This window comes from Choloepus didactylus, chromosome 27 (assembly GCF_015220235.1).
Source record: "Choloepus didactylus isolate mChoDid1 chromosome 27, mChoDid1.pri, whole genome shotgun sequence".
Classification (NCBI taxonomy): domain Eukaryota; kingdom Metazoa; phylum Chordata; class Mammalia; order Pilosa; family Megalonychidae; genus Choloepus; species Choloepus didactylus.
The window spans coordinates 22,164,625-22,188,343 of record NC_051333.1 but is presented as its reverse complement, the minus strand read 5'-3'; the positions used below and the strand labels follow the sequence as shown (position 1 = coordinate 22,188,343).

Sequence of the window (23,719 nt, the reverse complement as noted above, 5' to 3'; positions counted from 1 at the left end):
AGCTGGTTATAAGGGCTCGACATTCCAACAGGTATGACAGCATAAGGCGGGGAGCGGAGTCCTGCAACGCAGGGAGGGATTGATTGTAATCAACAGGGAGGAGGGGAGGATTATAGATTATCTTGTAGCTAAGTATCTTGGGGAGTCTCAGGGAGGAGGTAGTTTCCGGTACAGATTACATTTAGCACCTGATATTACAAAAGGTCAAACCTTAACTGTCCTAGGTCAAGCAAACTGCTGTGTGCAGTCTTCATGATACTTTGTACAATGATTAAATGAGAGGAAGGGGTAGCAATAGACAAGATAGGATTTAATAAAAGATTATGAATACTGAAACTTTATATAAAACATATATATATTTAGATGTTAAGGTATCAGAATAGCTAGAAGGAAATAACTGAAATGTTGGAACCTATTCTTTGAAATTTGCTCTATAGCTATTCATTGCATTGTGCTTTCAAAGTCCACCTTTCTGCATATACCCTATATTTCACAATAAGGAAAGAACTGAAACTGTGGAACTGTAATCCATAACATTTTTTGAAATTACCTATATAACTGCTTAGTGAGCTGTACTTGGAAAGTTAACACCTTTCTGTATATATGCTATATTTTACAATGGAAATAACTGAAATTGTGGAACTGTAACCCATAACATTCTTTGAAATTTGCTAACTACTTGTTAAATCACACTTTGAAAGTCATCACTGTTGCGTATATATGTTAAAGTTCACAATTTTAAAAAGTGCATTTAAAAAAAATGACTTCCTTAACCTACAGAACCCTCAGGCGCCAACAGACAGCTACACTTCCTGAAAGAGTTGCCTCTATTTGCAATCTCACAACCCGTTTACTTTATCATATAGATTTACTGGAATTTATTTTTTTCAACTTTTTTATTATGAAAATTTCAATTTATTCATTAAATATACATACAAAAGAAGTCATATAATATCTATGTGTGCTTTAAAAACAATAATACCCAAGCACTGACCACTCGACTAAAAGCAGGCCATAGACCTGTGTTCCAGCACCATATAAACCCCAGCCAGGACCCAGAAGGAACTGAACCATTTCTTGGGATCAGAAACCTGCAGGATGAAGTGCAACAGGAGAACCCCCTCCCGGCCTCCAGCCAAACAGCCCCTCCTACTGCTCCCGGGCCCCCACCTCTGCTCACACCATCCATCTCTGCTCTTCTCCAGCTCCTGAAACCCTGTCCCTCCCTGCAGCCTCTGTCCCTTCTCAGCCTTGTAAGTTCTCGGTGCCTCTCAGCTGCCCTGTCCATCTCTGCCTTGCCTGCTGAGCTCCTCTGCGTCCTGGACTGTGAGCTCACCTGTCATATCCTACAGCACCCAGAGGCCGGGCAGAGACCAAGTGCTGCATACCCCCACCCCGGCCCGGGCACGGTGAGGGCCAGGGGCGACACAGCTTGCCCAAGTTCATGGGTAATGTGTAACAAATTCAAGTATAAGTGTAAAAATGTTCACTTCTCAAAAGGAGTCAAATATTTTCATAAAAGGCAGAAAAAAAATAGGGATGACAGAAGCGGTTCCCTGGATTCTGCTGCAGTGTCTCCCCTGACACCCCACGCCTGGATCACAGGTCCAGGAGGTGAGACTCCCCAGGGGGCTGCCACCTTTCAGCCTGCCTTCTGATGATTGCACGGCTGGTATAAATTCCTTTGCAATGGCATCAAAGTCATTCCCTAGGTTATCTGTTAGGGAGATGACACACAGTCATAAATCCTGGTGAGTCTACCCCTTGTAAAATGAAATTAAACTAAAATTAACTGTTGAACAAGCTAAATAACATGTAAAAGAACTCTGATATTCTATTTCAACTTTCCACTCAGCAATCAAAGATCACAGGATGCCTTTTATACCCTTCCAAGGGCCAAAGCTGGGGCTGACATACACACCAGAAACAACAGAGGATCTGCCCCTTCCGACCCACAGGTCCTCTGGGGCCTGAAGACACAGCGTTCTCCCAGTGTGCCCAGCAGGAGCAGCCCCAGATAGGTGGTGTTCCCAGGATGGTGGTGGTGGTGGAAGGCGTCCCACAGAAGAGAGACCGGGACGACCTACCAAAGGCACAGGAACCACAGCTCCCCGGCATCCTCTGTGGGCACAGCTCCACGTGGGGCAGGGACCCTGCCTGGCACTCAAATCCAGGACTCGGGGAGGGCGCTATGTGGCCCCAGAATAAGTTACCTTCTCAGAAGGACAGAGAAAGGCTGGAGGAGAAGGCAGAGGAGGTTTTGAACAACTTTCTGGGGCATGTGTACGAGCATACTGTTTTTTACCAAAGGAGAAAAATCCCTCACAGAGCTAATGCACAGATACAATCGGTGCTGACTGCGCTGGGAGCCTCACCCAATTACACTTATTCAGGAAACCCAAGATAAGCGGCCCCGCCCATCTGCTCCCCTGGGTGGATGAGGAGCCTAGAGACAGGACTGCTTCTCGGGCCACCTGCTGACCTGAGAAGTAGGTCTCACAGGCCTGGTTTCCATGGCCAGTGCAACCAGAGGATGGGCCTGGCTAAGAGAGATTTCATCAGCACATTATTAAAAGAAAGCAAAATTTTAAAAAGCCGATCCGCGTTTCTGAAACAGTTTCTTTCTTCCAGGGCCCCAAAGCCCACTGCTGCGTGAAGAAGGCCGTCACACTTCCCGTTTCCACAGGGTTGCCCTCCTCCGGGGGGTGGGCTGCCCTTGGCTTCCCGGTGTGAGGCCTTCCAGGCCTATGGGGCCCTAGCCCAGGGGCTCCCGCAGACTCCGGTGGGCGTCTGGAGGACGCTTTCCGCCCCAGGAGCTGAAATTGTAGCCGTCCAGCAAGTCCCCCTGAGGGACGCCGTTGGGGCAGGCGTCCTCAGAAGCGCCAGTGTTGTTCCGTGTGCCTGTCCTCTCCAGCGTGGCCTGGAGAAGTTCTCGAATTCTTCGGTTTTCCTTGGAGGTAGACTCCCACACCACTTCAAGCTCACCTTCCATTTCCCTGAAAGAAAGAAGCAAAGTGATGGAAATGTTTAAAATAGACAATTTTTAAAATATCCAATAGAGCCCTTATGAACCTTATAGCAGCAAGAACTCACTGAAAGAATGGTTAACATCAGAGAAGGAAGCCCACTGTACTCAGGTTCAAAAACAACGACTTGCAAAGTTAAAAGAGGCCATGAGGTCCCCTTGGAAATAGATAAAAACACCAAGACACAGGAGGAAAGCTATTTCTTATATCTTTTCTCTAAGTCTCGCCTTTGTCCTTTGTTTTGGCATCAATGCACATATTCTCTAGAGAATTAATTTGTGTACAACATACAATAACTGCAGTGGCTGCCCGAAGCCGGCCAGACACAGCAGCACAACGGCCTGGCTGCCGGTGACCACCTGGCCGACACCCGGGGACCTTTCACAGGCGCCCATCCACTGGGGCCCAGACCTACAGGGTGAGCTGGGGGTGGGGAGTGGGCTCACACCGAGGACAGAGAAGAGCGGCCTGGACCACGTGCGGGAGGGTGAGTGTCTAGAGACAGCCAAGGCTGGTTAGAAATGGAGCGAGCAGTGACGCTGCTGGCACCACATGGGGTGCTGGGAAAGCCACAGCAAAGGCCTCCAGGCCTCCCAAGGCCGGGGTCTCCTGGGGGAACAGCAGGTGGGCCCCACGGTGGGGTGCGGGGGGAGAAAAGCAGCCTCAGCTCAGGAGAAAGGGCAGTCCTCGTCCAGGGAGGCCAGCTCCTGCACAGACACTGCGAGAGGGTTCTGGAAAGTGTTAGCAAACTGACTGGCAGGGGGCTTTAGCACTCTTAATAAAAGAGAAGGACACTGAGGTTCAGGGAGAAAAATTCACACTTTCCTTGTGAATTGCTGACAGAGGCATGAGGGAGCCGAAACTCTTTCAAAGCCAGAGCCCACTAACGTTCACTGAATGTAGAAGTATCTCCGTGGTCTTATTTGGATTTCCCTAAAGGCTGACCATGTTGAATATCTTGTCTTGTGCTTAAATGCCACCTGTACATTCTCTTCAAGGTGATGTCTATTCATTTTTTTTTTTCATTTTTATTGAGATTGTTCAGATACCATACAATTATCCAAAGATCCAAAGTGTACAATCACTTGCCCCTGGGTACCCTCATACAGCTGTGCATCCATCACACTTAATTTTTGTCCAATTTTTAGAAACTTTTCATTACTCCAGACAAGAAATAAAGTGAAAGATGAAAAAAGAAAAAAAGAAAAGGGAACTGTAATCCTCCCCTATCCCTAACCAACCCCCCTCAATTGTTGACTCGTAGTATTGATATAGTACATTTGTTACTGTTTATGAAAAAATGTTGAAATACTACTAACTGTAGTATATAGTTTGTAATAGGTATATAGTTCTTCCCTATATGCCCCTCTATTATTAACTTCTAATTGTATTGTCATACATTTGTTCTGGTTCATGGAAGCGATTTCTAGTATTTGTATAGTTGATCATGGACATTGCCCACCATAGGATTCAGTTTTATACATTCCCATCTTTTGACCTCCAACTTTCCTTCTGGTGACATATATGACTCTGAGCTTCCCCTTTCCAACTTATTCATGCACCATTCGGCACTGTTAGTTATTCTCACATCTTGCTACCAACACCCCTGTTCATTTCCAAACATTTAAGTTCATCCTAGTTGAACATTCTGCTCATACTAAGCAACCACTCCCCATTCTTAAACCTCGTCCTATATCTTGGCACCTTATATTTCATGTCTATGAGTTTACATATTATAATTAATTCCTATCAGTGAGACCCTGCAATAATCATCCTTATGTGTCTGGCTTATTTCACTCAGTATACTGCCCTTGGGGTTTTGTCATCAACCCATTTTTTTTTTTTTTAATATGGTTTTGTTCACTCACCATACATTCCATCCCAAGTAAATAATCGATGGTTTTCTGCATGGTCATACATTTATGTGTTCACCACCTTCACCACTATCTATATAAGAGCATCTACATTTCTTCCACAAGGCAGGAGGGAGAGTCAAAGAAGGTAGAGAGGCAAAAGAAAGAGGAAAAAAAAAATGACAGCTAGGAAGTAGCAAAAGGAAAAATAACCTTAAATCAAAGTAGAATAAAGAATCAGACAATACCACCAATGTCAAGTGTCTAACATGCCTCCCCTATCCCCCCCAATTATCTGCATTTACCTTGGTATATCACCTTTGTTACATTAAAGGAAGCATGATACAATGATTCTATTAGTTACAGTCTCTAGTTTATGCTGATTGCATCCCTCCCCCAATGCCTCCCCATTTTCAACACCTTGCAAGGTTGACATTTGCTTGTTCTCCCTCAAAAAAGAACATATTTGTACATTTTATCACAATTGTTGAATACTCTAGATTTCACCAAGTTACACAGTCCCAGTCTTTATCTTTCCTCCTTTCTTGTGGTGTCTCACATGCTCCCCACCTTCCTCTCTCAACCGTATTCATAGTTACCTTTGTTCAGTGTACTTACATTGTTGTGCTACCATCTCCCAAAATTGTGTTCCAAACCACGCACTCCTGTCTTCTATCACCCTGTAGTATTCCCTTTAGTATTTCCTGTAGGGCAGGTGTCTTGTTCACAAAGTCTGTCATTGTCTGTCAGAAAATATTTTGAGCTCTCCCTCATATTTGAAGGACAGCTTTGCTGGATACAGGATTCTTGGTTGGTGGTTTTTCTCTTTCAGTATCTTAAATGTATCACACCACTTCCTTCTTGCCTCCATGGTTTCTGCTGAGAGATCCGCACATAGTCTTATTAAGCTTCCTTTGTATGTAATGGATCGCTTTTCTCTTGCTGCTTTCAGGATTCTCTCTTTGACATTTGATAATCTGATTATTAAGTGTCTTGGCGTAGGCCTATTCATATCTCTTCTGTTTGGAGTACACTGCGCTTCTTGGATCTGTAATTTTATGTCTTTCATAAGAGATGGGAAATTTTCATTAATTATTTCCTCTATTATTGCTTCTGCCCCCTTTCCCTTCTCTTCTTCTGGGACACCAATGATACGTACATTATTGTACTTTGTTTCATCCTTGAGTTCCCCGAGACGTTGCTCATATTTTTTCATTCTTTTCTCCATCTGCTCCTTTGCGTGTAGGCTTTCAGGCGTTTTGTTCTCCAGTTCCTGAGTGTTTTCTTCTGCCTCTTGAGATCTGCTGTTGTATGTTTCCATTGTGTCTTTCATCTCTTGTGTTGTGCCTTTCATTTCCATATATTCTACTGGTTTTTTTTTGAACTTTTGATTTCTGCCCTATACATGCCCAGTGCTTCCTTTACAGCCTCTATCTCCTTTGCAATATCTTCTCTAAACTTTTTGATTTGATTTAGCATTAGTTTAAATTCCTGTATCTCAGTTGAAGTGTACATTTGTTCCTTTGACTGGGCCATGACTTTGTTTTTCTTTGTGTAAGTTGTAATTTTCTGTTGTCTAGGCATGGTTTCCTTGGTTATCCAAACCAGGTTTTCCCAGACCAGAACAGGCTCAGGTCCCAGAAGGAAGAAATATTCAGTATCTGGTTTCCCTGCGGGTGTGTCTTAGAAAATTGCTCCAGCCTTTGATGCCTCAGGTCACTGTGCTTTTCTGCCCAGCAGGTGACGCCTGTTAGCCTATAATTCTTGACTGGTGTGAGGAGGTATGGCCGTGTTCCCCCAGGCTCTGGGGTCTGGTTCTGAATGGAAAGGGCCCCACCCCTTTCCTCCTAGAGAAGACAGACCCCCCAGGTGGAGGTCATTAGCATTTCAATGGTCGTGCTCTCTGCTTGTGCTGTCTCCACCCTTCCCCGAGTCACAGCCCTGGAAACTGAAAATGACTGGGGCTTTCTCCACTGAGCCGAAAAAGAAACAGATAGTCCCCTTCAGACCCAGTCCAAGGCGACCCTCCAGCTCTCCAAGGTCAGTCGTCACCCAAAACCTCTGTTTTTTGGGGATGTGTACCTGTAGTGAGCAGTTCACACTCCCTACTTAAAACCCCAGTTGGAGCTCAGCTGAGCTATATTCGCTTGCTGGGAGAGAGCTTCTCTCTGGCACCATGAGGCTTTGCAACTCGGGCTATGGGCGAGGGGGTCTCAAGACTTGGATCAGCAGGTTTTACTTACAGATTTTATGTTGTGTTCTCGGGCATTCCTCCCAATTCAGGTTGGTGTATGATGAGTGGATGGTCTCGTTTGTCCCCTGCAGTTATTCTGGATTATTTACTAGTTGTTTCTGGTTTTTTGTAGTTCTTCCAGAGGGACTGCTTAGCTTCCACTCCTCTCTATGCCGTCATCTTCACCTTCATCCGATGTCTATTCATTTTTAATTGGATTGGATTTTTCTTTTACTGTTGACTTTTGCAAATTCTTCACATATTCTAGATTCTAGACTTTTGTAGGCTATGAGGTTTGCAAATATTTTCCCCCAGTCCATAGCTTATCTTTTCATCATCTTAATAGAGCCTTTCACAAAACAAGTTTTAAATTTTGATAAAATTTATTATATCAAATTTTCTTTTTATGGATTATGCTTTTGGTGCCAAGCTAAGAACTCTTTGCCTAGCCCTATATCCCAAAGAGTTTCTCTTATTTTTTTTTTTTCTAAAAGTGTTATCTTTTATGGTTAAGTCCATGATCCATTTTGAGCATAAGGTATGAGGCTTAGATCCAGGTTCATTTTTTTGCCTATGGATGTCCAAATAGATGTTCCAGCACTATTTGTTGGAAAAGTGAACATTCCTCCATTAAATCACTTTTGCACCTTTGTCAAAAATCAGTTGGGCATATTTGTGTGGCTCTATTTCTGTGTTCTCTGTTCTGTCCCATAGATCATGTGTCTACCCTCTAACAAAAACCACCCATCTTTGATTACTGTAGCCGTATAACATCTTAAAATCAGGTAGACTGATTCCTTCCACTTCATTCTTCTTTTTCAAAATTGTTTTAGTTATTTTAGTTCCTTTGCCTTTCTATATACATTTTAGAAAAATCTTGTCTACATCTATAAAAAATCTTACTGAGAATTTGATTAGAATTGCATTAAATCTGAATATCAACTTAGGGAGAACTGAAATCTTCGCTATGCTGAGCCTTCCGATCCACAAACACAATCTCTCCATTAATAATTAAAGATAATCTTTAATTTCTTTCAACCATATTTTTATATTTTTGCACATAATTTTATTAGATTTATATCTAAGTATTTTCCCTCTTTTAAAAGTGATCGGAACACCACTCTTGCTCAAACTCTTTCAAAAAAACTGAAGAAAAAGGAACACTATCTAACTCACTTTATGAAGTTAATATCACTTTGATATCAAAACCTGATAATGACACTACAAAAAGGAAAACTACAGGCCAATCTCCCTAATGAATACAGATGCAAAAATTCTAAACAAAATACTTGCAAATAGAATCCAAAGGCACATTAAAAGAATTATACACCACAACCAAGTGGGGTTCATTCCTGGCATGCAAGGGTGGTTCAACATAAGAAAATCAATCAATGTAATTCAACAGAGCAACAAATCAAAAGGGAAAAATCAAATGATCATCTTGATAGATGCTGAAAAAGCATCTGACAAAATTCAACATCCCTTTTTGATAAAAACACTTCAAAAGATAGAAATTGAAGAATACTTCCTCAGTGTGATAAAAGACATATATGAAAAAGCCACAGCCAGCATCCTATTCAGTGGTGAGAGGCTGAAAGCCTTCCCTCTAACATTGGGAATGAGACAAGGATGCCCACTGTCATCTCTATTATTCAACATTGTGTTAGAAGTTCTAGCCAGAGCAATTCACCAAGATAAAGATATAAAACGTATCCAAATTAGAAAGGAAGAAGTAAAACTGTCATTATTTGCAGATGATATGATCTTATATTTGAAAATCCTGAGAATTTGGCCACAAAGCTACTTGAGCTAATAAACAAATCCAGCAGAGTGGTGGGATATAAGATTAATGCACATAAATTGGTAGTGTTCCTAATACACTAGTAATGATCTAACAGAAGAGGCAATCAAAAAAAAAAAAAAAATTCCATTCACAATAGCAACTAAAAAAATCAAGTACCTAGGAAAAAACTTAACCAAGGTTGTAAAAGACTTCTACACAGAAAATTAAAAAATTTTACTAAAAGAAATAAAAAAGGACCTAAATAGGTGGAAATATTCTATGCTCATGGAAAGGAAGACTAAATATTGTTAAGACGTCAATTCTACCCAAATTGATCTACAGATTTAATGTACTCCCAATCCAAATTCCAACAACCTACTTTGCAGACTTGGAAAAGCTTGTTATCAAATTTATTTAGAAGGGAAAGGGGTCTCAAATTGTCAAAAACATCCTAAAAAAGAAGAATGAAGTGGAGGAAATTATACTTCCAGACTCTGAAGCCACTATAAAGCTACAGTGGTCAAAACATCATGGTATTAACATAAAGACATATTGATCAATGGAACAGAATTCAGAGTTTGGAAATAGACCCCCAGGTATATGGTCAACTGATTTTTGATAAGGCCCAAATCCATTGAACTGGGACAGAACAGTCTCTTCAACAAATGGGGCTTGGAGAACTGGGTGGCCATAACAAAAAGAATGAAAGAGGACCCCTATCTCACACCTTATACAAAAATTAACTCAAAGTGGATCAAAGACCTCAATATGAGACAGTACCATAAAACTCCTAAGAAGATAATGTAGGTCATCTTCAAGACCTAGTATCAGGATGTTGCTTCTTAGACCTTACACCCAAACCACAAGCAATGAAAGAAAAAACAGATATATGGGAACTCCTTAAAATTAAAAGCTTTTGGACCTCAAAGGATTTGTCAAAAAAGTGACGAGGCAGCCAATGCAATGGTAGAAAATATTCGGAAACCATGTATCTGATAAGAGACTAATATCTTGCATATATAAAGAAAGCCTACAACGCAATGACAGTACTACAAACAGCCCAATTATAAAATGGGCAAAAGATAAGAGAACACATTTCTCTGAACAGGAAATACAAATGGCTAAAAAACACAGGAAAAAATGCTCATCTTCACTAGCTATTAGGGAGATGCAAATCAAGACCACAATGAGATACCATCTCACACCAGTAGGAATGGCTACCATCAAACAGACTACAAATGCTGGAGAGGATGTGGAGAAATTGGAGCTCTTATTAATTGCTGGTGGGACTATATAATGGTACAGGCACTCTGGAATAAGTTTGGTGGTTTCTTGGAAAATTAGATATTGGATTACCCTATGATCTGGCAATTCCATTTCTTGGTATAAACCCAGAAGATTTGAAAGTAGCAACACGAACAGACATTTGTACACCAATGTTCACAGCAGCATTGTTCACAATTGCCAAGAGATGGAAACGATCCAAGTGTCCTTCAACAGACGAGTAGATAAACAAAATGTGGTATATGCATACGATGGAATACTATGCAGCAGTAAGCAACAAGGTCTTGAAACATATAGCAACATGGATGAACCTTGAAGATATAATTCTGAGTGAAACAGACACAAAAGGAGAGATATTATATGGTACCACTTCCATGAACTATCTGAACAATGTAAAATCAATATCTTATAAGGATATTGGGGACCTAGTGATAGACAGTAACTAGTGAGGGGGAATCATAATCTAATACATTCAGATATGTTAATGATGGTGAATTCAAAGGTATGGTAATGGATAGGGGTGATGATTGTTAGACTTAAATCCTTCAGAGTGCTCCTATGCCAGCTAAGTCTCAAAACCCAGAGGTAATAGCCTCTTCAAGAACATCAACCAGATATGCTTCCTTTTCCCATAATGTCAACACCCCTTTTCAACATGAACAAGTGAGGGTGCTCACTGCCTAGACATCCCCGAAGATCGGGAAAGTGATTAAACTAGAGGAAGGGGTAGCAACCGACAAGACGGAATTTAAAAAAGAATTATGAATACTGAATCTTTTATCATTTGCTTTTTCTTAGTTGCTAGGGTATTAGAATAGATAGAAGGAAAGAACTGAAATGGTGGAACTGTAACCCATAGCATCCTTTGAAATTTGTTTTATAGCTACTTGTTAAATTGTAATTTAAAAGCCATACCTTTTTGTATATATATTTCACAATAAGGAAATAACTGAAGCTATGGTACTGTAACTCATAATAACTTTGGAAATTTCCTATATATCTAATTGTTAAATCATACTTTGAAAGATATTAACTTTTTGTATATGTTACATTTCATAATAAGGAAATAACTGGCATCTGCTCCAAAGCTCTGGCCTCAAAATGGCTTTCTCCCAGGATGTTCCTCTCTAGCAAGCTTGCTCCTCTTCAAAACATCACTCACAGCTGCACTCCGTTTCCTCTCTCTGAGTCAGCTCATTTATATAGCTCCACTGATCAAGGCCCACCCTGAATGGGTGGGGCCATGCCTCCATGGGAGTATCCCACCAGAGTCATTACCCACAGCTGGGTGGGGCACATTCCAAGCAAATCTAACCAGTACCAAAACGTCTGCCCCACAGACTACAAAGACAATGGCATTTGGGGGACACAATACATTCAAACCGGCATACTAGTATACAGAAATACAACTGATTTTTGTATGTTTATCTTATATCCTGCCACTTTGCTACTCACTCACTGGTTCTAGAAGTTTTTTGTCAGATTATGTGGAATTTTCTACATATATCATCATGTCATCTGTAAATAGGGACAGATAATTTCTTCCCTTTGATCTGTATGCATTTATTTCCTTTTCGTGCCCTTTTACACTGGCTAGAATTTCTATCACTATGCTGAATAAGAGAGGTAGGGGCAGACATCCTTCTCTTGTTCCAGATCTTAGGGGACAAGCATTCAGTCTTTCACCATTAAGTATAATGTTAGCTGTAGAGTTTTGGGTAGATGCTCTTTATCAGTTTGCTTTCTGAAAGGTTTTATCAATGAACGGGTGTTGGACTGCATCAAATGCTATTCTGTATCAATTGATATGACTTTTATACTTTAGTCTGTTAATATGGTGGATTGATTGATTTCAGCCTTGTATCTCTTGAATAAATCCCACTTGGTCATGGTACATAATTCTTTTTATATATTGCTGAATTCTATTTGCTAAAATCTTGTTAAGGATTTTTGCTTTAATGTTCTTGAGAAATATTGTTCTGTAGTTTTCTTTTGTTGTATTGTCTTTGGTTTTGGTATGAGGGTAATGTAAGCTTCATTAAATGGACTGGGAAGTGTTCCCTTCTCTTCTATTTTCTGGAAGAGAATGTGTAGAATTGGCATTAATTCTTCCTCAAATGTTTAATGGAATTCTCGAATGTAACCATCTGGACCTAGGGAGCTTTAAAATTACATATTCAATTTTCTTGACAGCTATAGGGCTATTCATCTTATTTCATTTTGGGTAAGTTGCAATAGTTTTGTTTTTGAAGGAAATAAGTTCTTTTCATCTAGTTGTCAAATTTAGGTGTGTACGGTTATTTGCAGTATTCCTTGTTACCCTTTTGGTATCTGCAGTGTCTGTAATGATATCTTGTTTCATTATTGTTATGTATTCTTGGTGGACTGACCCTTTTGTTATAACATAATATCCCTCCTTTCTCTGGCAATTTGCTTTGCTCTCAAGTCTATCTTATCTGATTTATTAATAGCCACTCCTGCTTTCTTCTGATTAATGGTATATATTTTTCCATCCTTTGACTTTCAACCTGCCTATATCATTATATTTGAAACGGGTTTCTTATAGATAGCAATAGTTGGGCCATGTTTCTTAATTCACTCTGCTAATCTGTCTTTTAATTGGTATAGACTATTTATATTTAATGTAATTATTGATATGTTAGGGCTTAAGTTTGCCATTTTATCTTTTGTTCTGTTTTTCATTTTTGTTTTTTTTTTTCCCTGCCTTCCTGTGGGCTACCTGAACATTTTTAGAATTCCATTTTAACTTTCTACTGTGTTTCCAGCTATATATCTCTTTGTTTATGGCTTTTTAGTGATTGCTATAGATTTTATGTTATATATACATAACTTATCACAGTCTAACAGTGTCATCACTTTGCCAGTTTGAGAGAAGGGTAGAAACCTCACCTCCCATTATGTCCATTTACTTTCCTCTGTTTATAATTGTCCTAAGCTTTTCCTCCACATAAATTTAGAACCACATCAGACAATGTTATTTTTGCTTTAACCAATAAACATAATTTAGGAAACTCAAGCAGACAAGGAAAATGTACTGTATTTACCCACATTTTTACTCTGCTGTTCTTCCTTCCCTCCTGATGGTCCAAGATTCCATTTTTTTATTATTTCCTTCCTTCTTTTGTTTTTTAAAAAAGAGAATTTCCCTTAGTCATTCTTTAGGGTAGGTGTGCTGGTGACAAAATTTTCCATGATCTTGATTTCCCTTTCATTTTTGAAGAATATTTTCACTGGATATAGGATTCATCATTAACAGTTCTTTTCTTTCAGCCTAAGAAAAATGTGCCATTTCCTTCTTGCCTCCATGGTTTCTGATGAAAATCTGTTCTCATGAGGATTGTTTTCCCCTATAGGTAAGGTATACTTTCATTCTCACTGCTTTCAAGATTATTTCTTTGCCTTTAGTTTTCAGAAGCTGGACTATGATGTGTCTTGGTGTAGATTTCTTTGGGTTTATCCTGGTTGGGGTTCACTCAGTTTCTTGAACTCATAGGGTTATAACTTCCGCCAAATTTGGGAAGTTTTCATTCATGATTCCTTTGAGTACATTACCAGCCCCACCTTTTCTTCTCCTCTCCTTCCAGGGCTCTGATGACATAAATGGTAGGTCTTTTTTATACTCTCACAGGTTCCTGAAGCTCAGTTCATTTAAAATTTTTTTGGTCTCCTTTCTCTCTATTGTTCAGATTAGTTAATTTCTATTATTTTCAAGTTCACTGGTTCTTTCCTCTGTCCCTTCCATTCTGCTACTGAGCCCATCCAGTAATTTTTTTTTTAACTTTTAAGTAATAATATTTCCATATGTCCTTTATAGCTTCTATTTCTTTGCTGAGACTATTTCTTTTCTGAGGCATTCTAATTTTTCATTTGTTTCAAAAGTGTTTATAAGTGCTCTTTAAAAAAAATTTTAATTTTGAAATAATTTAAAACTTATAGAACAGTTTAAAAAAAAATGCAAATCCCATACAGTGAACTGTAACACACCCCTCAACCCCAAATACTGAGTTCCACCAATTTCAACATTTTCCATAGCATTCTTTCTATGTATCTGTGTATTTATCTACGAATCTATGTATTTTTTAACATGTGAAAGCAAGTTGGACCATTACAATCCTTGAAAACATAATACTTACATGCACATTTCCTATGAAGAAGGATATTCACTTATGTAATCTCCTTAAGTGCAAGAAATTTAACCCTGATATAAAGCTTACATTTTATATTCCAATTTTTCCCATGTTCCAGTAGTGTCCTTTTGAGCCTTTTCCCCTCCATTCTTAGATCTCATCTAGTATCAAGTATTGCATTTAATTGTCATTATCTCTTTAATTTCTCTTTAAAAAAAAAAAAAACATAAAGTTTACTAACCCAACCCCTCCCAAGCCACCATTCAGTGGGATTAATCACATTTAATAAGTTGCAGTCCACCCCCCCCATCCATTACTAAAACTTTATCTTCAACCCAAACATAAACCCTATACTCATTTGCATTAACTCCTCATTGCCCCTTCTCCCCACCCCTGGTAACCTGTATGCCACTTTCTGTCTCTGTGAGTCTGCATATTCTCTGATCTTTTCTTTGTGGTTACCATGGGACTTAAATTTAACATCCTAAATCTATAAGAGTCTTGTTTGCTTTGATATTAATTTAACTTCAATAGCATACATAAACTATGTTCCTATACCCCTCTATCCCCCCCATCTTGTATCTTTTTTGTCCCACTCTTCCTTTACTGCAGTCTTTTCTGGTGATCTTTTGGATGTAACTGATTGATCACTTTCTCACTTCCATTTCTGTATATATTTTAAATACTTTCTTTATGGTTACCCTGGGCTTTGTATTAAAAACCTAAGTCTATAACCTACTAATTCAAAAAGGTACCACCTTAACTTCAGTAGCATACAGCATCTTCTCCTATACCCCTCCATTTTCCCCTTTATGTTGTTTTTGTCACACATTGCATTTTTATATTTTGAGTGTCCCTAACATGGAAATATGATTATTTCTTAGTAAAATATATTCTAAAGCTTATAGGAAATAAAGGGTAGAGTTACATGCTAAGGATATCTTACTACTGGGTTTTACCTTTACCTGGATTACTGGAGATCTTCACCTCTTCATACTGCTCTAAGCTGAAGAACTCCCTTCAGCATTTCTTGTAGGGCAGGTCTCTTGGTGATGAGCTAACGCAGTTTGTTTATCTGTGAATGTCTTAAACTCTTCCTCATTTTTGAGGGACAGTTTTGCCAGATAAAGAGTTTTGGGCTGACCATTTTTCTCTTCCAGTACCTTAAATATGTCATACCACTGTCTTCTTGCCTCCAAGGTTTTGATGAGAAATTGGAACTTAAGTCTTATTGAGGATCCCTTGTATGTGACAATTTGCTTTACTCGTGCTGCTTTCAGAATTCTGTGTCTTTGGCATTTGGCATTTTAATATGCATCTTGGAGTAGGTCTATTAATGTTTATCCTATGTTGTTACACTTCTTGGATATGTATATTCATATCTTTTGTAAGATTTGGGGAATTTTTGGTGATTGTTTCCTGAAATACTATTTCTGCCCCCTTTCCCTACTCTCCTTCTGGGACTCCTATAATGCATATGTTGGTATGCTTCAAGTTGTCCCACAGGCCCCTCAGGCTCTGATCACTTTTTAAAAATTCTTTCCTCTATCTGTTCTTCCAACTCTATGATTTCAATTGTCCTGTCTTCTAGTTCACTGGTTCCTTCTGCTTCCTATTCAAATCTGCTGTTGAATGGCTCTAGTGTATTTTTAATCTCCATTTGTTCTGGTTTGCTAATGCTGCCAGAATGCAAAATACCAGAAATGGATTGGCTTTAATGAAGGGGATTTATTTGGTTACAAATTTACGTCCTAAGGCCATAAGAGTGTCCAAACTAAGGCATCAACGAGGACACCTTCACTGAAGAACAGCCAGTGGCATCCGGGACACCTCTGTCAGCTGGGAAGGCACGTGGCTGGCATCTGCTGGTCCTTTGCCCCTGGTTTGTGTTTCAAAATGGCTTTCTTCAAAATGTCTTTGGGCATCTGTTTAAGCTCTTCTCTCTCAGCTCCTCTGCATCCTTGCTTCTTTCTCCCAGAGCATTTCTCTCTAAGCATCTGGGGGTCCTCTCTTGGCTTCTCTGGGGCAGACTCTGGACTTCATCTCTTAACTTAGCATCTCCAAACATCTTTCTGTCTGCATCTCCAAGTGTCAGCAAGATTCTGTGTTGGCTCTTGAGTTCTCTTAAGTAAGCCTGTGAACCAGTCAAGACCCACCATGAGTGGGTGAGGTACACATCTCCATGAAATTAATTTAGTCAGAGGCCCCACCCTAATCAACAGAGTAATCAGTCTGCCCCCACAAGACTGCATTAAATATGGCCTTTCTAGGGGAACAGAATATATCCAAACTGGCATACCATTTTGTTTTTCATCCCCACAAGTTTTGCTATGTTCCTGTTTAAACTTCCTAATTCTTCTTTTTGTTCACCCATCATCTTCCTTATGTCCCTTAGTTCTATACCCAAATTTAGTTTATTTTTATCAATATTTTCCTTTAGCTCCTTGATTTAGGAGATTTCACAAGTTGTTTGATTAGCTGTTCCACTGTCTGCATGTTCTCTGAAGTTTAATTTGTTCCTTTGAATGAGCCATCTCTTCCTGTTTCTTTGTATGGCTTGCAACCTTCTGTTGATGGTTTGGGCATTTGATTGTTTTGATGTGCTAACTATGAAGTCAATTTCTTTCAATTGCCTAGGGTTTTAATGTAGATTGGCTGCATGTTAAGGCTCTTCTTCAAGCTGAACCTTTGGAGAAGCCTGTGTTTAACAGTTAGGATTTTCTCAGGTCCTTCTGTACCTGCTTCGTGTCTTGGGCATATGAAGTAATTTTTAAGATTAGCCTATTATGTGTGACTGTTTCCCCTCCAGGAGAGGATTTCCCTTCCTCTGTTCCTCCTCTGGGATCCCAGACTATTATCTCTTTTTTAATACAATTTTTCCTCCCTAGTGCTATGATTTGTTCAACTTCTTTCCATGCTCTGGGCCACTTTTCACTCCAGCTTTCAGCGCTGGGTCCACCCTCCCATACAGCAGTTCAGTTTCTCCTTTTCAAAAGCTTTTCAGCCTCCAGTAACTTCCACATTATGGGATCCTAACCCACAGAGCCAGAAGGAGCCAGTGTTAAAAACACCTGATTTTTTTTCATTTAGGTGCACCAGAAATTAAGGAAGGGCAAGGCTGCGAGTATGCACAGTTTGCAGAGAGTTCTGCCAAGTGTCACTCTGATTTCCAGGGGACAACTGTGTATGTGCATGCATGCCAACCACTAGGGCCTTACCTTGGGACTATGTGGCCTTGGGTCCCTGGGCCTGAATGTGGACAGGACCCTAAGTTGCTGCAATGGCTGGCTCTGTGGCCAGTGACCACGGCAGAAGTACCCGGATTGGAGCATTGCCCGTCTCTCTCTCAAACTGTGCAGGACTCAGTGTGGGGGAGTAGTCTGGACTGGCAAATCCACACTGCTCTCCTACTTTTTGGGTGTTTTTTATATGTGGGTTTTCCCCTTCAATTCAGCATCTGTAGAGTCTTCCTCCAGTCACTATCATCCTCCAGATCCAAGTGAGTTGTATCTATCTCCCCTTTTATTTAGCTGTCCCTATGGGGAAACATTCCTGGGGATGTCTTATGCAGCCATCTTGATGACCTCATCTATAACTGCTCTTCTAGTATGGCTGCTTTAAAATATTTGTCAGCGAATTCTAACACACCTGGCATCTTAGGGTTGGCATCTATCAATTGTCTTTTCTCATTCATGTTAAGATTTTCCTGACTCTGGGAATGACAAGTGATTTTCAATTGTATCCTGGGCACTTTGGGGATTACGGAATAAGACTCTGGGTCTTAGCCAAACCCTGTATTTTAGGTGCCTTTCTCTGATACTGCTCCAGCAGCAGAAGGGGGCATTGACTTGCTACTGCCAGGATGAACTCTGAAGACATTATGCTGAGTGAAATAAACCAGCCACAAAAGGACAAATATTGTATGATTCCACTTATAGAAATATCTAGAATAAGCAAATTCATAGAGACAGAAAGATAAGCGCTTACCAGGAGTGGGGGTATAGGGAATGGGGAGTTACTGCTTAATAGGTACAGAGTTTCTGTCTGGAGTGATGAAAATGTTTTGGTAATGGATGGTGGTGATGAGTAATGCAACATTGTGAATATAATTAATACCATTGAACTGTAAACTTACAAATAGTTAAAATGGCAAATTTTATGTTTTTATGACATATATGTGTTACTACAATAAAAGTTAAAAACAAGAAAACTAATAGCCTCAGAGAAAGAAGATATTCTACCTGTAATCTTATGTTTATGATCTTACAAAAAGGGAATGATCAGAGATTAAAAAGTTCTCAGAAATTAAAAAAATAGTAGAAAAAAATAGAAAATTAATAAAATATTCAAGAAAATTAAGTAAAATAAAAAAATCAAAGAGATGGAAAAGAGGGAACAAAATTAGAGAACTGTGGATGTAACAAGCCCAATAGTCAAACAGGAATTTTAAGAAAGAGAAGAAAATGAGAAGCAAATGAAAATCAAGAACAATATTAAATCCAGCTAAAACTAAAACATAAAATAAAAAATAACCAATCATGACAGTGTGATGGTGAAAACCTTGTGGATCACACTCCCTTTGCCCAGAGTATGGATTGATGAGTAGAAAAATGGGGACAGGACTAGATGAAGATTGGGGTGTGATGAGGGGGATGATTTGGGGGTTCTTTTTTTACTTTTGTTTTTTAATCTTATATCTCTTCTTTACGGTGTAAAGAAAATGTTCAAAAATGGATTGGGGTGATGAAGGCACAGCTCTGTGATGGTACTGTGAACAGCTGATTGCACACCATGGATGACTGTATGGTATGTGAATATATCTCAATAAAACTGAATTTAAAAAAGAAAGAATACATGAAAAGACTTTTAAAAATTCATATATTTTTAACTTTTTTGTTTTTAATTTTTTTAAATGCAGTTTTACTGAGATGTATTCACATACCACACAATCTACCCGAGGTATACAATTGGTGGCTCACAGTATCAACACATGGTTGTGCATACATCCACATGATCAATTTTAAAACATTTTAATTAATCCAGAAAAGAAATGAAAATAAAAAAGAAATCCAAAATCCTCCCATACCCCTTATCCCACCCTATCCCTCCTATTATTTACCCATAATATTGGTATAGTACATTTGTTACTCTTGATGAAAGAATATTAAAATATTGCTGTTAGCTACAGCCCATGGTGTGCAATAGGTACTATTTTCCCCCATACCCCTCTATTATTAACTCTATGTAATAGTGTCATGCATTTGTTCTAGATCGTGAAAGAACTTTTTTTACATTTGTACGATTAGTCACAGATGTTGTCCATCACAAGATTCACTGTGTTATACATTCCCATGTTTTAACCTTCAACTTTCCTTCTGGTGACATATGTGACTCTAAATGTCCCCTTTCCACCAGTTTCACACACCATTCAGTACTGTTAACCCTTCTCCAGGAGAGTTTTTAAGAATAAAAAACCATCAGCACTCTGATGGAGTAGTTCGGAAAAAAAAAATAAAAATAAATAAATAAATAAATAACCAATCAAACAAACAAAACAGGCCTAGAGAGTTTTACTAGAAAATTCCACCATTCCAAAAACAAACATATGGTTTGGGCCTGTGATTTGGGGCTGGGCAATCACACCTTTTCTGCTGTAGGGCTTCCTCCAGGATCTCCTGCTTGTCCTGCAGCATGCGATGGAGGTGCCTCATCTCCCGCTGGTACTGAGCTGTCTTACCAGCAAAGTCCTCCTGCTGCTCTGTCAGACGGTGACTGATGTCCCCCAGCTTCAGCGCCGCCTGCTTTTTGTACCCCTGGGGGAGAAGGAGGGCCCGAGTGAGCAAAGGGGTGCTGCCAGGGGCCCAGGGGGATAGTGCCTCCTGGAAGCTACCCCTACCCACTTCTTGGGCTGTCAGAGCTCACCAAGTGGAGCCAACTCAAAATGAGTCTGATCCAGAAGGGCAATTCTGGATCATGAAAGTTATAAAAAGTAATAAATGAATTTTAGGTACAGTAAAACCAAATTTCTAAATTGTATAATGCCTGTTTTTTTGTGTGTGTGTTTGCTAACAAACAAATAAAAACATGAAATATCATCATCACAAAACAAACAGGATGTTCTCTCAAATGCATCTGCTTTTGCATTTTTTCCCTAGGATAATTTTTACCCCTTGGACAGCTGTTAACTTAAGAACTAAGGTTGACACTTTAACTTCCCATGGAAGCCTCACACACAGACCCGATGAAGTCTGTCGTTCTCTACATTCAAACAGATAACTGAGTAAAAATCTGGTTTGTTTATTTTCCTGTTTTCATTTTTATTGATATAGGTATTTAAGTTTATGAATTTCCCTCTGAGCATTTCTAAAACTGCTGCCACAAAAGATTTTATGTAGTGTTTTCATCAAATTTTTTTTAGATATTCTGAAATTCAGTTCACATATGCCCTCAGACCCAGTAATTATTTAATGCACAGGTTTTAACTTCCCAGCCGAAAGACACTTTTTGCTTTCTGATTTTCTTTACTAATTTCTGGCTTTTGTATTTATGATTAAAAATGTCTGTTTTCTTTGTGGCCAAATGATTAATTTTTGTGACTGTTCTATGTATAGGCACAAATATACCTTATTGATTATGTTGTTAATTCTTCTATATTCTAACTTTTGTTTAACCATTTTCTCTTCCTTTATCTCCTGTGGTTTATAAATTTCTATACTGTATATATTTGCTGCTGCATTATTTAGTGCATAGACATTCAAAACTATTATATATTAATTGTAGCTGTTAGTGTTAAGAAGACATCTTTTTTTTTTTTTTGGTCTCATTTAGTACTTTTGGTCTAAATTACGTCTTGGTAGATGTAAAGGCTGCAACCTTTGCGTTGTGTGTATGTAAATATGGATTATCTTCACCCACCTTTTTATTTTAATCTTTCTTGAATACTTCGTTTCAGGTTGTCTCCTGGATCTAGCATTTTGCTTTATAATCCAATCTTTAAAAATTATTTTCCACAATGAGTAAATTAAGCTCATTTACATTTATTTATATGAAATTTGTTTAGTCTCAATTTGTTAATTTCTCCTTTATTGTCTTATCTAAACATATTTAAAAAGATTTTAGTTAATGTGGTCTGCTTCCTTTGTTCTTCTTTTGCTGTTGCAATTATTCTACTATTTAATAAGAAATCTATTTTGACCCTTGTCAAAGGTATTCTTACACCTTTATATTACATGTCCGTAGTCCCCTCTTTTTATATAGCGTGGTGGTTTGAAGCTGTATATACCGCATGAACACATGTTCTTTAATCTAATCCATTCCTGTGGGTGTGAACCCACTGTAAGTAGGACCTTTTGATTAGGTGACTTCAGTTAAGATGTGGCCCAGCCCAGTCAGGATTGGTCTTAATCCTATTACTGGAGTCCTTTATAAGTAGAATGAAATTCAGACACAGAGAGAGGAAGTCATGGAAAGAAAGAAACTGAGTATCAGCAGAACCCGGAAAAGATGGGAGAGACCAGGAGATGCCACCATGTGCCCTGCCATGTGACAAGCCAAGGACCAAAGGGTACCAGCAGCCAGCCCCGGAACGCCACTGTCTTCGGGAAGAAAGCTTCACCTTGATAACGCCTTGATTTGGATTTTTCCCAGCCTCAAACCCATGAGCAAATAAATTCCCATTGTTTAACTGGACTCATTTCATGGTATTTGCTTGAGCAGCCAAGGAAACTAAAACAGATAGTATCCACTGGTTACCTACCACAAATAACGTTAGCTCACAATAACCTTCTCCTCACTACTTCCCTCCCTTTCTGTTCCACCACCTAACTATAGTCACTGGTATCATTATCTTTGGTATTTATCTTTCTATACACTAAAATATGCTTAAACTTTTACTATTTAGATACACTTAAGCTCCTATGACTTAATTTTTCAGTTTTAAATATCTTTTGAGTTATTGCATGTGAAGCAATAAGCAAGTTTATTGTACTTTCTACCATCCTTCTCTCTTTGCCTACCATTTCCCCCCTGGTTGTATTATTTCTACACTGTCAGAAAATATTTACATCCTATTCTATCAGCCTTATCCCCACTTTAAATCTTAGTTCATAGTACAATGTATCCATTGCTTATTTCCAGTACTTTTGCCAGTTTCCCTCATCATTTCTTGCTTGCTGGACTCAGGCTGACTGACATTTAAGAAAGGTTTATGGAAAAAATGTTCTAAGAGTTCTTACGTCTTCAAAACTGCCTGAAGGGCAGCTTGGCTGGAAGGAAAGATTCTTGGCTTATACTCCCTTTTCCTGGAATAGTTTTAAATGTTATTCCATTGTTCTGTGTCATTCATATGCTGTGAAGTGTGATGCCAATCTGATTTTCTTTCTCCTAGTCTTTGGCCTAGATGTCCAAGATATTCTTTCTTTACTTTGAAGTCATATACTGGTATATATCTTGGTGTCAGTTTTCTGAGTCCATTCTGGGTCAATTTTTCCTAGGTACATAACATACCCTTTCTATATGTAGAGTCAATCTTTTTTTTTTTTTTTAGCTTTTTATCTTGAAATATTTTCAAACTTATAGGACAGTTACAAAAATAATTCAAACTCCATAGAGAAATCCAATTTATCTCTACCCCTAAAATAGCTAGATTCCCCAATTTTAATATTTTGTCACAATTGCTATATCATTCTATCTATCCATCTATTCACCAAACTATGTATTTATCAATCCATTTTCTGAACACTTGAGGGTAGGCTGTATACATAGTGCCATGTACATTTCCTATGAATAAGGATATTCACTTTTGTAACCACCTTAAGTAGCTGATCCATACAATGAGTTTAGAGAGCAGGCCCCAAAGCGTAGGGGCCTCTCTGATCCATTCTGCAGATGCATTTTGTCTTGGGAATATGCATTTGGCCCTAGGAAGCTAGGAATCTTTGATGATATTTTAGAAGCCAACCTGACTCCAGCAGCTCTATGGTTACATAAAGTCATTCCTTCCACTGGAAGCCACAGGACAAATGCCCCAGAGCTCTGAGAGTGGGACTAATGCAGGCATGTTTAACTTTCCTCTTAACAAAGGAACACTTTCTTCAAATAGAATGGTGCCTAGAAAGCTGCATTTAAGAGTAAGAATGGGCTGCTCTTGTCCACAGAGGGATGGGTGCCTTGAACTGGTGGTATGAATGTCCCCTGACCACAAAGGGCCACTGCTTGTTACGAACGGAAACAGTGATGCTCTGTGATGCTCTGGTGGGTACGCTAGTCTTCCTCGAATTTAGCCAGAGGAGGTGAGCTGCCCTGGAGGCCCAGATCCAGATCAGGGTAGCTCAGGGCTGCTGCATGTGGCAGACCCTACTGGAGCCCCTAAGAAAGCATGCCTGCCTGTACCA

At 39.3% G+C, this 23,719-nt stretch overlaps 1 protein-coding gene across 3 annotated transcripts in view; it reads right to left on the bottom strand.

The window, feature by feature from the left end:
- Window positions 1-877: 877 nt before the first annotated feature.
- Window positions 878-23,719, bottom strand: part of CEP89 (centrosomal protein 89) — a 137,199-nt gene continuing 114,357 nt past the window's right edge. For all 3 annotated transcript variants that reach the window (XM_037820049.1, XM_037820050.1, XM_037820051.1), the window contains 2 exons: window positions 19,971-20,140; window positions 878-2,996 (listed from right to left, as the gene is read on the bottom strand). In XM_037820049.1, coding sequence (XP_037675977.1) covers window positions 2,756-2,996; window positions 19,971-20,140 — 411 coding nt within the window. In that variant the 3' untranslated portion in view covers window positions 878-2,755. The remainder of the gene's footprint in view (window positions 2,997-19,970; window positions 20,141-23,719) is intronic.